Source organism: Phragmites australis, chromosome 3 (assembly GCF_958298935.1).
Source record: "Phragmites australis chromosome 3, lpPhrAust1.1, whole genome shotgun sequence".
In the NCBI taxonomy this organism is placed as follows: Eukaryota; Viridiplantae; Streptophyta; class Magnoliopsida; order Poales; family Poaceae; genus Phragmites; species Phragmites australis.
Genome location: NC_084923.1, coordinates 35844385 through 35859379, shown reverse-complemented (window position 1 = coordinate 35859379; position 14995 = coordinate 35844385). Strand labels below are relative to the sequence as shown.

General features: G+C 38.0%; 1 protein-coding gene across 2 annotated transcripts; it reads right to left on the bottom strand.

Annotated features, from left to right (window-relative positions):
• Positions 1–7686: 7686 nt before the first annotated feature.
• LOC133912897 (iron-sulfur protein required for NADH dehydrogenase, mitochondrial-like) lies at positions 7687–14995 on the bottom strand. 2 transcript variants are annotated; one of them, XM_062355867.1, is made up of 8 exons: positions 14839–14995; positions 14549–14672; positions 13938–14065; positions 9563–9660; positions 8858–8984; positions 8689–8774; positions 8303–8428; positions 7687–8038 (listed from the first exon to the last, which is right to left on the bottom strand). In XM_062355867.1, exons 2-8 carry the CDS (start codon positions 14650–14652, stop codon positions 7868–7870), a joined length of 840 nt encoding a protein of 279 aa, XP_062211851.1. In that variant the 5' UTR covers positions 14653–14672; positions 14839–14995; the 3' UTR covers positions 7687–7867. The 2 variants fall into 2 exon arrangements, with proteins under 2 accessions (XP_062211851.1, XP_062211850.1); XM_062355866.1 differs by having other exon boundaries at positions 13938–14060.

Sequence of the window (14995 nt, the reverse complement as noted above, 5' to 3'; positions counted from 1 at the left end):
GAAGACCACACTTGATGAGATGCTAGTTGACCGAATGCATCTAAAAGATAAAAGTGGACTTGAATTATATTCTAACAAGAACTAGTCCAACAATGCCAAGAAGAAGGGTCAAGATCTAAAGAAGATCACCACATTTATGACTTGTTTCAAGTACAAGAAAGAGGGTTATTATGTTCGGGATTACCCTTTGAAGAAGAAGAAGAGATCCTTGATCAATGAACAACAAGATAAGATATCTATGAAGGAAGAAGCTCCTTCATCATCAAGAGATCAAGAAAAATCTCATCATGATGATCAACATCAAAAGAAGATGCCCTAAGCCATTTCAAGATCATACAAGCGAAGGGGTCAAACAAATGGTCATCAAGGTGATAAGCCTCAAATGAAGAATCTAGGTAGCAAAATATGCTACATATGGTGCAATAAGGGGCATTTGTCTTCATCATGTCCCCAAGGTATTAATTCTAAGTCTCAAATCATTAATAACAATTATTTGATTAGAAATAATAAAATTGATAATGTGTTTACCAAATTGATTGGTACTTAAAGTGGTTTGAAGAGTAAAAATACCATTTAGGTTACCAAGCCTACTATGACTAATGTCTTAGGACCTAACAATATTGGTGACATAAAATCTCAAAATTGATCAATATGTGAAATAAAGGGCATTGGAGATTTGGCTAATTATTTGAAGATTTATCTAATTGATTAAACAGCTAAGTTATGTAAAAATATAATTATTATCTACTCAATGTCACTCTATAAAGGTAATTTTCTATCACAATATTTTAAATTCATATTCTTCATCATTATGTTAGATTTATTGCTCTACATAATATCTGTCATCCTTCAGAACCCGGAGGTTCCATACTCAATCCGGAAGTTCCAGATTTTGAAAGTTCCTAGCTCTTTGCATATGTAAGTCTTGTATCTATGTTTGTTTTAGATTTTATACTTATCCTAGTATGTGTAGAGTTTATTACATTCTTGACATAATCTTATTTCCTATTTCAAACATGTCTTGATTGCTTGCTAACTATGCTATGAATTTGTTTCTAGCACATCTAGCTTTCTTGCCGATTAGTATGTGTAAGTTATATAACTAGTATGTGTATGACACATTACATGTTCATTTGTTGATTGTGTGGTTTTAGAGTCTTATTTGCTCTTATGATCATGTTGAACTACTTGTGATCATAGCTATATAATGTTTAATTGTTCGATGATCACAAGTGGAAAGACATTTCATCAAAATCGGTTCTCCAAATCTTTTTAAAGTCCATCATTTTTTCTTGTTCTGGATAACCCGGAAGTTCCGAGTTACCCAGATATTCCGAATGGAACTCAAAAGGAGGTCCTCAGGTTGCATTTCTGCTCCAATCCGGATGTTTCGGATTGAAACTAGATATTCTGGTATCTGTGTGTTTTAATCGTCTTATTGAATTCTATTCATCTCTTTGGAAAAATTAATAGATTATCACATTATAGGGGAGTATTATACTTGGTGTATCTTACTTACTCATAAATTGTGAATATTTGAGCAATATTATTTAGAATTGATATAATTGCTTATCTAGAATCTATGTGGTATGTTAAGCTCATATAAAGCTTAATTTTGCAAGAATCCATTAATTGATCCCTATTTGGTTTTGTATTGAAACATGAGATTCTTTGTGCTTCTTTAGTGACCTATTTAATCTCAAGATTTTAAATTTGAATCATTTTCTCATTTGGCTCAAATCAACTATGTTCTTTATGTGTTTTCTTGTGTAGTTGATTTTGTGAAGAATGCATTTGAAACATGGTGCTTAAGTTATAAACCTTATTCATATGCTTCTTTGAAAGAAAATTGATATATGCCTTGTTGTAATTACCGACTTGTGAAAACTCTATATACCATTGTTTTCTTACAATTGGAAGTAATACAAGTGGTAATCCTTGTTGATCATCTTTGTTTCATTGTTTTTCTTCCAAATGATCTCTTTCTTTGTGAAAGACTTCATTTAACTCCTATATTAGGAATATTTGTTTCTTTAAAGAAACTTTCATTTTGGATTTTATGGAAGCTTGCTATCTCAATGATTGTATCTTTTTCAATATACTTGTTTAAGATAAGTTTTTGAACATGTTTGTAACATACTTAATTCTTTATATGATCAAATCATTGCTTAGTTCACTTATTGAACTTTGTGAGTTATCATTTTGTTGATATTTTATCTTATATGTAACTTGGACAAGATTTTTTATATTTGCCTTCCTATTGGTATCTTTATAGTTTATATTCTATTTTGTTCAAGTTATATCTCCATTGGATATTGAAAGTGACGAGCATGGTTGTTTGACTTAAATGGTAACATCTATAGCATGTTTACTTTTTTTGATCCAACATGTAGAGTAAGCCTCTCTTAAGAGTTTTTATTGGCTAAAAGATGTATAGAGTTTTCATTTGACTTTCAATTGAGATATATGCTTTTAATTCTTCAATTGATATCTATTTTATATGCACTGTTTATTAGAGGGTTTACTCTATATGGTGAGTTTACTAACCTCTTTGACCCAATGAGTTTAGAGATCAAATTGTACTTAAATGAGTTTTAGGTACAATGACGATGTATTGGATGCTTGAGTTAATCATTATGAAGATCATTTCAATTGAATTCATGACAAATGTCTTTATCTTTCAAATTTGTATTTATAAAGAAGACTCTCTCCTTCAACTTCAATTGAAATCATAAAGAATGATCATATCAAAATAAAGCCAAGCAAGCATAAGCATTGATCTACTAAATCAATGCAATATCTTCTCGGTAACTTATTCTTAATTCATGCAACCTACACAAGTTTCAACATTGCATCATATCATGAAAATAGCTTGTGAAAATTTGCTTTTCATACAAGTGCCTAGAAACATCTTTATTGCAAATATTAACAATTTGAAGTAGCATATTTTTTTGGTAACTTTATAATTATATCTATGATTCACCCAATCCTAAATATGCAAAAGAATTTATATCAAATGTTTGAGTTACTCTTATATGCAATATTGATAAAATGGCAAAATCTTTTGCTTGAGATTTTTTGTCTGCTTTAAACGGCTCTTTTGAACATGTAAACTTATGAGATGTTGACATTTTGTGTTAAACGAGGTATTCGTTATAATGTTAATAATTTGGTTATATTCAACTTTGAGTCTAATCCATTGCACTTGTATTTTGGATATTGATTTTAAACTCTTGCTTGACTTGCCTTCAATTTGAATTTGTTTCAAGTGATATCTATTTTTATTGGTATCTCATTCAATTGATATCATTTGGAATTATAATTATTTACCTTTGTGATTTCATTTGATATATTTTTTTAAATCAGTATCTTTTGAAATCTCATTTGGCATATCTTTAAACCCATTTTATCCCGTTGTATAGCATGATCTCCTCACATAGTTTATATTTGGATAAATGCATATGAGTTCACTCAATAATGAGAAGTGCACATATCATGGGGAGCTCATACTATATATGGCTATACACTAGCTTTTGATAATTACTTTTGTGGGATATGGTTAATGTGCTTCGGAAAGAATTTTCTTTTCACAAATCAAAATATTTTGGGGGGAATTCATATTCTTTTAGCAAGTCCTCCAAAATTCTTACCAAATTGATGTTAATTGGAGGAAAATTTATTTTGATGATTCTATTTTTGGTATTGATGTCAATTAGAAAAGAATTTGTATCTGGATGTTATATTTGTAATTGGGGAGAATTTGCTTGAATTGAGGGAGAATTTGCTTAAACATGAGTTGCATATTTTTGCTTTGCATGAGCATATTCATTTTAATATATACATTGTCATGCTTATTTCATATGTATAAAGGAAACTCCATTCAATTTTGAGATAGACAATATATGTAATGATATTCAAGATTCATTCACACATGTATAGATTGTGGAGAAGTTTACTATATATATATATATATATATATATATATATATATATATATATATATATATATATATATATATATATGTGTGTGTGTGTGTGTGTGTGTGTGTGTGTGTGTGTGGATTAGATGTATACTTAGAATTTTAAATTTTTTAAATATAACCATCTAATGAGACTATCATCAATTATCAAAATGGGAGATATTAAAAGCACATCTAGCTCTTAAGTGTGGTTTTGGTAATTAATGATAATACCTATGGAATAACAATGTTGTTAAGAATTGTTAGTAGGTTGTTTCATAGGTGATACATGGAGAAGATATATGCATCAAAATAAATAAGCTCTAGGTGATGATCGGGGAATGGATTTATTGAGGAATGCCATAAAAATCAAGAGATATGCATCAAGATTAATGAGCTCTATGTGATACTCGATGATGCTCATGAGGAGAAGGAGAAGCCCAAGAAGATTGATGATATACGTGAAGGTTGAGTCACTTATGGAGGCTAAGTGACTAAAGGTATGAAATTGTCAATTACGTTTTATGGACTAACCCATATGCTATATGCTTGAGAGTGAGTAGGGCTAAGTTTCATATGAAGATTTACAAAAAGAGTGAATGACAAGTTGCTTGTGAAGATCGAGTAACTTAAGATATGAAATTGTTAATTAGGTTTTATGGACTAGCCCATATACTTTATGCTTAAGGGTGAGTTAGGTTTATGTTCCATAAGAAGACATAAGTTTAATTGAGATATTTAATATGCCAAGTTGGAAGAGCAAGAAATCACTTGGAAGCTTTGTGCTTGAATGCTTACGGTTCATGCCTCGGTGGTGAACAGAGTGAAGGATGCTGGATACAAAGTGGCTTTCCATGACAAGACGATGAAGGGCAAGCAATACTCAGGTGCGATGGAACATCCAGTGGTGAATGACAAGCAAATGACTTGGCACCGAAGGACCAATACGGTGGTAAAGGATGAGTGAAGGCTTTGTGCCAATGGACCGTGTGATATCATGGGAAGCTATGTGTGATTCATATCAATCACATGAAGATCAAGAAGGGAAGCGAGAATGAACATCGTCATTATCCTTAAGTAAAGAGTTGATGACAAGCCTTGAAAATCTACGATAAGCATCGTGACTTGAATGATATGTTCGTCAAGTCCAATGGGATTGCTGAAGGCAAATGTATAACTAGAATAAGTTTTCTAGTTTTGCCGGTCTCAAGAAGTTTTGTGGGAGACCAGGTTATAGGTATACCGCACTATCAAAAGGGACTGCCGAAAGCGTTGCTCAATTGTTGTGTCGATTGCTCAAACCATGCGTTTAGTGCGGGATGGGTTTATGTTGAGAGTTCGCTTTAAGAGTTCGGTGCTGAAAGTGTGGAAGTATCCGAATTAGGTTTTATAGTGTTCCTACTTTGATCCTATGTGTTTGAGATCATGATTTCTATTGAGACAGGTAGCCCTTTGAATAAGCTTTTAGTAGAGTCCAAAATCGGACTTCAGGATCAAAAGTTATCGTCGTTTTTCAAAGTGTGAGTTGTGCTGAACTCGGAAGTTTTAGGTGAGATTCGGAAGTTTCGGATAGCCGGATTCTCCGGATAAGCTCCGGAAATGGGTGCTCAGTCTAGGTTTTCAAACCAACCTGAAAGTTTCGAGTTGATTCGGAAGTTCCGGGTAACTAGAACCTCCGGATTAATTTCGAACTACAGTTCTCGGGTGCTCTTAGTGTCTGGACCCGGAAGTTCCAGATGGGTTCGGAACCTCCAGATTCTAGTGTCCTGCACCTGAACCTCTGGATGGAGTCCAGGGTAGGGTTCTTGGTTGATGAGGTTGTGTTAACCTAAATTTCCAGGTTAGATCAGAATGCCCTGTAATGGCTAGTTTCTAACCATTGAGATTTTTGGTACCTGAAAGTTCTAGGTTGAACTCAGAAGTTCCGAGTTGTACAAAATCTACCCAACGGCTAGTTTCTGAGAGTGGGGTATAAATACCCCTTGCCCTCCTAGCGTGGAGGAGGTTGCTTGGCAGGCTTTGTGCTGGTGGTATGAAGTGTTTTGAACTTGGTGTTTCACCTTTGAGTGCTCCATCTTCCTCTCTAACAAGATTTGGTGAGAATCAAGTCTTAGTGGCTTAGTGAGTAGAAAGAGGTGTGAGAAGGTGTGATGCTTTGGTAGCCCATGGATTGCCATATAAGTTGTGTGTGTTTGAGCACTTGGTGTTGATCGTGCGCGGGTTCAAGAGTTTGTTACTCTTGGAGCTAGAAGCTTCTAGGCGGCTAGGCGTCGCCGGTGAGCACCCAAGGTTGTGGTGTGCCACGAGAAGTTTGTGAAGACTTGAATTTCACCTCCGTAAGGGAAGAAATCAAAAGTAAAAGCCCAAACTCAAATGTGACCGAGCTTGATGAGGAAAAAAGTTGAAAGAGACCGGCTCAAATATAACCAAGCCCCTCAACGGAGACGTAGGAACCTTAAATGGAGATGTCCGAAGTTCGACAACAAATCAAGTATCTTCGTGTCTCCTTTACTTTTGTGCTTATTTGCTATACGCTTGCTTGCAATTCGTTCTATCTACTTTTGCATATCTTGTGTAGAATTGAATTGCAAGCTTGTATCTATATTTGTGATATCAATTCTTGAATCCTCTTGCATATTTTGTTTAAAATTGTTATACGTGTCTATCACCCTAGTATTTCAATCCATCACACTTCGTTTAGGGTGTTAGGGCACTAGTTGAACCCACCATGTTTAGGTTCTTAGCTGAACCCAAAAGTTCCAGATTCTGTATAATCCGCTACAAAGCTCTCACCCAGAAGTTCCGGATTAAATTTAGAAATTTTGGATTTTGTATAATCCGCTGCGAAGTTCTAATTTTATAGGAACGCTTATTCATCTCTCAAGAAACACCAGTGTCCTTTTAATTTCTTATCCAAAATTTTTGAACTTTCCTTATGATTATGTTAAGGAGAAAGAAATGACAAAACTTGTCCACTGCTTACGGACGGCCTAAGGAGAAAGTTCAGCCACTAACATCTCTAGCTTTGAGATCCATATTAAATATAGAGTTTGTATGATAAAATAAAATAGTTTAAAATTTTATTTGCAGTCCAAAATAAAAATCAGATAACTCAACTAAATACTATCAATTCACGCAACGTTCTTAGATCAAGATAGCTCAACTAAATAATCTCAATCCATCTACGGCTCTAAATCCAAGATTTCTTTAACTTAGATTTATCGAGCTCCAAAACATCTTGGATCTGAAGCTATATCAAACATGGCCTAAGAGCCTATTTAACACAGCTCCGGATCCGAGATTCATACTGAATCTAAAATTTATATAGTAAAATAAAATGATTTAAATTTTTGTTTTTTATTTAAAATAAAAAACAAATGACTTAACCAAAATACCTTTAATCTATCCATAGTTTCGGATCTTACATTTTTTAAAGCTAAATATGACCGGCTTCAGAAAAAAAAAATCCGAGATCCAGATTCTAGCCAAACAGGGCTTAACTCTGCAACCCCAGCTCTCCCTCTGTAACCACTGGTAGTGTTGACACAGCATGTGCAAGCAGAGGCGGCGCGATTTTACCCCTCTTTCAGCTCTGCTGACCCAACCCTCCATTTTCAATTTTATGTTCGTCTCAATCTACCATTTTTTCTACCATCAATCAAGTTAGAAATAGTTAGTAAGCATCCATTTGAGTAATACATCACATTGAGAATACTAGAGGGAAGCCTGAACATGCCAAAGCCAAGTTTGGCAACAAGGGTTTATTCGAGTAAAATTTCAGTCGCATTGATGAAATCGCAAGTTTCTTGCAAGAGCGCTCTACTTTTCAGTACAACATTTGCCACTCGGCGTATCTCGAAAAGGTTTTCAACAAACAGGAAATTTTGCTCACATGGGCATCTGAATCCTCAAAGCAAGATTTCTGGGCCCATCGGTCGCTCCTCGGCCAACTCCTTGAGCCTCTGAGTGACCTTCTCAGCAACATGTATGTAGGCTTGCGCTGATGCCGAGTTTGGTGAAGATATGACAACAGGCGTGCCTTCATCGGAACATGTTCTGATGCTGATTTCAAGGGGTATCTATTGAAGAAAAAAAAAGACAGGGTGCATAAGATTGTATGCATATTTACCACATGAACATGTGTAAATTTATGTCTCCAATATTCATATAAAAGTAAAGAAATTTAGTTGTTCATTCCTCAATAAAATGTTCTCTATATCCCAAAAATCCTGAGTATCTAGTCATTAAATTCTCAACATTTTTCAGATAGAGTAGACACAAGGAGCGTAATCATATGAAGAAGTTTGCGCCGATTCTAATCAATTATGACAAGATCCACTCACCTCACCAAGTAATTTCATATCCATTTCCTTTGCAGTTCTCTGAGCTCCTCCTTCCCCAAAAATGTATGACTTCTCACCACATTTTGGGCACTTAAAGCAACTCATATTCTCTACTAACCCCAGAATCTGCAAAAATAACAAACTCAGTTACCCTGGAAAGACTAAGCATATTGGAGAATGGTATAGAGTACAGACAACATGAAGCTAATTATTTTGCATACATAAAATGAAATATGCCCTTTTTTAAGGTAACTGATGGAGTTTGGCAAACTAAAAAAAATGAAGGGGAAAATGTAAGTTTTAACTTAAAAATAAAGCTATATCTGAAATTTTAAAAATGATACAGACAAGAATTTAAGAAAAAACATAAATTAAATATACTGTACAGGAACTTGAACTTTACGAAACATGTTGGCTCCTCTCCTAGCATCAATTAGAGCAACATCTTGAGGAGTTGAAACAATTAAAGCACCTGCAGAAACCACATTTAAAATAGAAAAATTCAAAATCTGTATCAAACAAATATTGGCAGCTTCATAACAGATGTATAATTACCAGATAACCGAAGCCTTTGGGACATCGACAGTTGAGCATCACCAGTGCCTGGGGGCATATCAACAACAAGAACATCAAGGTTCCCCCAAGCTACTCCTCTTGTCATCTTCTCAAGAGCACTCATTACCTGATACCAAGAAAAAAAATTAGGACCATAGAGTATTCCAAAGGAACAAAAAAAACTGGAAATACGAAATTATAGTATTTTTTGTAAGTAAAGAAGGACTCTCCATGATCGACACATTTCCAAGATAGCAATAGCCAGTTCAATACAAAAAATTGCTACGGTTTTAAACTAAGTGTTGCATACAACTATAAATATTTTGAGCGGTAATAACAATAACTTCAAATTAGTCACTTCACCACTTATACGTACTACTTGTAACAACATCTATCGTTTGGAATGAAGAAGTAAAAGAAATTGCCCACATCCACCAGCCGCCAGGCCTTCCTAATCCTACCTCCATACCAATACTAACAGAAAGCAACCCAAGGAGCAATGACAAGTGTATGTCTTGAGCTTGTTTCAAAAGTAACAGATACTTGTATGGTAATACACAGATCTCAGTGGTAGACATCAGCTTATGCTTCTCCACACATTAAGAATGGCAAAAGAAAGGAAAAATGCTTTACAGGAATAATGACCAACAAAAGGATATAGACACTTCAAACGAGAAGTTAATAGAAGCACATGAAAGAACAAACCATAGGACCTCTCCAAACAATTGGCGCATCGTTGTCTACAAGAAAACCAATGGACATGCATCGTACTCCATGGTTCTCAACAGGAATCATCTTCATGTCTATAAAAAGAATGAAAAATATAAATTTACAATGAACCTACAGTGAATAGCAAACAAAAGCGAGATGGCAGGTAATATTTTGTACCAAAATAAAGAAAATCCAATAATAAAGGCATGTTATATCCAGAAATACGAATGACAGGGTGGGGAACATAAATGACCAGGAATGGTAAGCTTATTGGTAGACATCTACGGACCAATAGTGCAGAAGTACACTTTGAAATATCTGTATTCGACTTTCCTGTCTCCACTAAGCTACTACATAGTTTAAAACTGTGAGTTGAAACTGCCAGGTGTTTAATTTAGCAAAACTGATTTGGTCAAAAGGGGGTAAATATGGTGCTTGCAGTTTCAACCAAACCGAAACTACTACAAATGGTCAATCGTCGCTGTTCATTTACTTGAACTAAATCGTCTAAGCAAATGAAACTATCAGTATAGCCACTTAATAAAGAAATGTTGGCAGACCCTGGTATCATTTTGTCATACCCGATTTTATAAAGAAATAAAACCAGATGTAAACTATACCAGGATCAAGTTTCATACATACAGCGACTTCATCAGTGTATCACACACAGTACCATTATTACAACGTTTAACTTAAATAAATAAAAAGACCTCAAGGTCTTAACCAAAGCACACTAGCAAAACACAACGAAGCTCCCATCTTCCACAGGCAATCGACCGGGGGTCCACCAGCCTAACAGTCTTCATCTTCGTCCATAAAGTAATCTAGTTCTCCTTCCTTATCTGAGCAACGTTTTGAAGTATATTTGTATGGAAATAGCAAGTATGAATACATGTCAGACTCCGTGAGTGTGGGGAAAAAAATGACATGCAAGTTTGAATAAAGAAACAGACCATACAGGTAAAATTTGCATAAATGCCATCTATGCTAACGTAAGAGTTATAAAAACATCATATTTAACTAGGTGATTCATCATGTTACTACCAACCTCTGGAAACATCTCCACATGTTTTCCAACTACCTGAAATCCACATCAGGCTCCCAAACCAAACAACTTGATAGCTATTGCAAGTAACCAAAGACCATCCATTATTACCCATCATAGGTAACTAACCATCTAACTGTTACCCATCGCAATTGACCAATCACCAACCAATCCAACTAATCATGTGAAGGGACCACGCCGCTCTTAACCGTGAGCACGGCTGATATATCAGTTTTACACTCTGCAGAGGTCATCCAAGTTTACCCACGAGTCGTGATTCCTATATACACGTGCCATCAATGTGTGTGGCTAGGTTTCACTACAAGACCGTTACAAAACATCCTCCCAACAAAAATAAGCCTGCTGAGGTTTCACCGCCGTTAAAGTGGCACCGCACCACCCAAAAACCCCCTCTTGCGCCTTGTAGCTCCAAAATTAAATAATACTGTAGTGGGGTTGAAGTTGATAAGAAACATACCGATCATAGCATCCGTTGCATCCTAAGCTTCATCAACTGCCATATGGTTCACACAACCTCTAGCAACATTCTGCTTCGCTTGACTCTAAGGTTGATTCCCATTGCGGTTCTGCTGCGGGTTTGCACCTTGGACGGGTGGCTGACTTTGACGTTTTTGAGGACACTGGTAGGCAAAGTGTCCTTCTACTCCACAATGGAAACAAGGTTTTCCCTTGGTGGAAGCTTGAGTATTGTTGCCAGTGTTGTTGTTCCTTTGAGGGATCTGATTTGAAATGCGGGGCGCTTGAAAGTTGGAGCGCTAGTATTGTCCAGCATTTCTAGAGGAGCTTTGATTTGTAGATTGGGTCATGGGCTAATTGTACTGCTGACCAAAACGATTAATAGATCCAAACTGAGACGAGTCATAACGGGGTCTGGTGTTGCTGCTTGACTGACCTGGACGGTCCATCTTGCGCTTGCGCTTAATCTTTTCCCTCTTGTGCTCCAAGATGAGAGCACAATCTACAAGGGCCTGGAAGTTCTTGAAATCACGAGAAGCCAAAGAAGACTGCAGTCCATCATTCAGTCCTTCTAAGAAACAATCTTGCTTCTTCTCATCAGTATCCACGTCTTCTGGTGCATACCTGAACAACTGAGTGAAACTAGTAACATACTCACTCACGGTCATTCCTCCTTGCTTGAGTGCTAAGAATTTCTTTCTCTTGATCTTGATTGCTCCTTGGGGAACATGATGAGCAAGAAAGGCATTCTTGAACTCTTGCCAGTTGATACTATTAGGTTCTTTGTTAGCAGAGACGAAAGCATCCCACCAGTCTACGGCGGGTCCCATTAGTTGGTGTGAAGCAAACAGGACTTTCTCCCTGTTGTTGCACTGAGCGACCGAAAGCTTCTTCTTGATGACCTTGAGCAAGTCATCGGCGTACATAGATTCAACAACATAAGAGAAGGTAGGTGGCTTAGTTCTTTGGAATTCTCCAAGCTTATCTTTGGTTTGATGTGATGGTGCATTCTGCTGCATTAGGGTTAAATCTGAAAAAGAACATGGCCTACTTTGAATAAAACAAAAAGGGCAGGGGCCTTTTGTAAATAAAAAAAGTTCAAGGGGCTTAACTGCAAAATTGCCAATTTTCCCGAATTAAAAAAATAGAATTGACTTGGTAACGAGCTTGCTGATGTGGCTTGACACGTCGGTGCATCGGCTGATGTGGCTGATGACAAGGATGTCATGTCGGCATGGTGGCTAACTAGGATCATGTGGACACATGGCGGCTCTGGGTTCCGTAGCGAAGGGGTATATTTAGATCCAATCTTGGTTGTCTTCTCTAGATCCAACGGCTGAGGGTTGGAGGAGGGGGTTAGTCGGCCGGCAGCTTGAACCGAGATGGCGGAGGGGCTCAGGCACAGCGGCGCACGGCCGGAGTCTCATCGAACTTGAGCTCCGGCTCGCCAGCGACAATGACGAGTGGCGGAAAGTCATCACGGAAGGGCGACGAACTCACCTAGGTGATCCCAAAGATCGGAGAGGCGACGGGTCGGCCTAGCGACAGCAACAGCGACGGCGGCTCACGGGCGGCGGCAGAGAGGGATTTCCAGCGGTGGAGCATCGACGAGGGGCAGCGGAATCAATTCCTCGCGAGTGTGTGGTGCCGGATCTGGTCTCGGATGTGACAGGGAGGTGGTGAGAGCGGCGGGTGGCGAGCTCGGTCACGGGCGGCAATGGCGACGGCAAAGGTGGCTAGGATCTCGGTGGCAGCACACTAGGGCTAGGGTTTCGAGGAGATGCGAAAAACAGGGAGCGGAGGCCCCTATATATATAGGCAAGCGGCTCGTGGGCCAGCGAAGGAGGCAGGAGCACGGTTGGAGTTCGGATCAGATTTGCATTGGCAGCGTCTGAATCGGAGATGAGCAGCGCGGCGCGCAGAGGAAGAAGGTGCAAGTGCGGACGCGACCGAGGCGGGAGACGGGGTGAGAAGAGGGGGAAAACGGGCTCAGCCTGAAAAGGAGTGGGTCGCAAGAAAAAGGAAGAAAAAAAGAAAACGGGAAGGAGAAGAAAATGGGTTGAAAGAAAAGGGAAGGGGATTTCGGCCCAGGGAAAAAAGTAGATTTTTCTTTTATGGAAACATTTTCAAACTTTTCCAAAATTTAAACAGTGCGTCTCGGGGTTTTTCTGAAAATTAATTTCCACACTAAGAAACCCTAATGCTACTACTCAGCATGAATACAACACAGAATAAAAAGTTTAATAACCTAAATTGATTGATTGTTTATGAAAATAGGTTTTAAACCTATACTATTGGTGAAGCTATTCAATAGTCTTGGAAAAATTTAAAAAGTTGCAAATTGTGAAAAACAGGGTGTTACACATTTCTCATTTGCCAGATGGCCACAAATAGTAAATAAAATAATGAAACTAAGTAGATTGTTTTACTTCTCCATATATGGACACGCATAAGCAATCCGGCCATAGTAAGTGAAGAAGACATTACTGTACAATGAGTAACCACAACTTCTGAAAACAGACTTCTCTTTGGTTCTTTCAGCATAGAGTTTTGACTTGTGACTTTAATTTAAAAGTTATATCAAGTCAATATCTCTTCAATTTGTCTAGTATAACTCGACAGATAAACCAAAATTATGCATGAAAAATTGAAAACTGAACAAAACAACATGTTTATTAGTTGGAATATGCAAGTATGAAACAGCATCATGATAAAGGAAAACCCCAAAAATATCTAACCATAACAATTAACAACCAAAATTAAAGCTAAGCATTGTAGCATTGTGAGTTTTGATACAAAAGATATGGTGTACTCCATGGTGTGTGTTGAAAGAGATCAAACTGATACCTTCACTTACTTCAGGCTTAGCATGAAGATTCATCATTGTGGGAATGGATGGCCCATATATGTCAGCATCAAGCAAGCCAACCTTAAGCCGAAACTCCTTGGCAAGTGCTGCAGCAATGTTAACTGCACTAAAGCAAGACCAAGATGAAGGTGAAATTCCGAGGCTAAATTATAACATGCCACTATGTTTGCGCATGAGCATTATAAATCCACCAGCTTTAATTTGTTCAGCTCAATTGAGCAAAATTTCAGGTAAATTTGGCCATCAACAACAACCTGTGAGCATTGACTACCAACTTAAGAAATATGACAACCGCTAGCCTTCTAGCCACTACAATGCATCAAAAGTAAATAAGAAATATGCACCTAAATCGTTGCTATCTATCTTCCCCAAACCCTCCAATTCATATAGTTGATGGACAAACTAGCACCATTTCTGCTTAATGTTAGTTAATGGGGAGTATGTTTGGTCTAGCGTCATTTGTCCTCCTATGTGAATCCCCAATCATAACTCACCATCTTTACAACCTTCTGCACCAATACTAAACCCGAAGAGAACTGGAGAACATAAGCGAGCGATTCTAGGGTACAGAAAGAAAAAAAATGGAAACCTGCAGTGGTGGATTTGCCGACGCCGCCTTTCCCGGAGGCAACCGCGATGATGTCTCCTACGCCAGCGATCGAGGGGCCGCCCTTCGCGGCGGCGCTGTAGCATCTCCTCCCACCAAGTAAAACCTAAACGAAAAGGAACGATGAGATACAAATTTGGAGAAAAGGCGCATTATTTTCAGATTCGCTGAGCCCTCCGCTCGAAACGGCCTGGAAAAACTGCTAATCCGGAGAGAGTTCTTGCGTGGAATAGAAATACGCGGAAGCAATAAACGAAGCGTTGTGGTCTCACCGAGCGAGAGGCTATCCGGAGCATCGACACGCTCGGCGGCGGCGCGGAAGAGGAAGAACAGCGGCGGCAGCGCGGGTGGCGGCCGGTTGAGGAGCCAGCGCTAGAGGAACCGGGTCGGCTCGGCTGGCTGTGTGCCTCTCGAGCCGTCCGATCGCTA

Bases quoted from the DNA above. Each gene is read 5' to 3' on its own strand.
- LOC133912897 (XM_062355866.1), bottom strand. From the start codon at position 14,862: ATGCTCCGGATAGCCTCTCGCTCG. The intron at 14,673-14,838 runs GTGAGACCACAA...CTTTTCGTTTAG, and splicing joins TCCGGATAGCCTCTCGCTCG to GTTTTACTTGGTGGGAGGAG. The intron at 9,661-13,937 runs GTATCAGTTTGA...TTCTTTTTATAG, and splicing joins TAAGCCTGAAGTAAGTGAAG to ACATGAAGATGATTCCTGTT.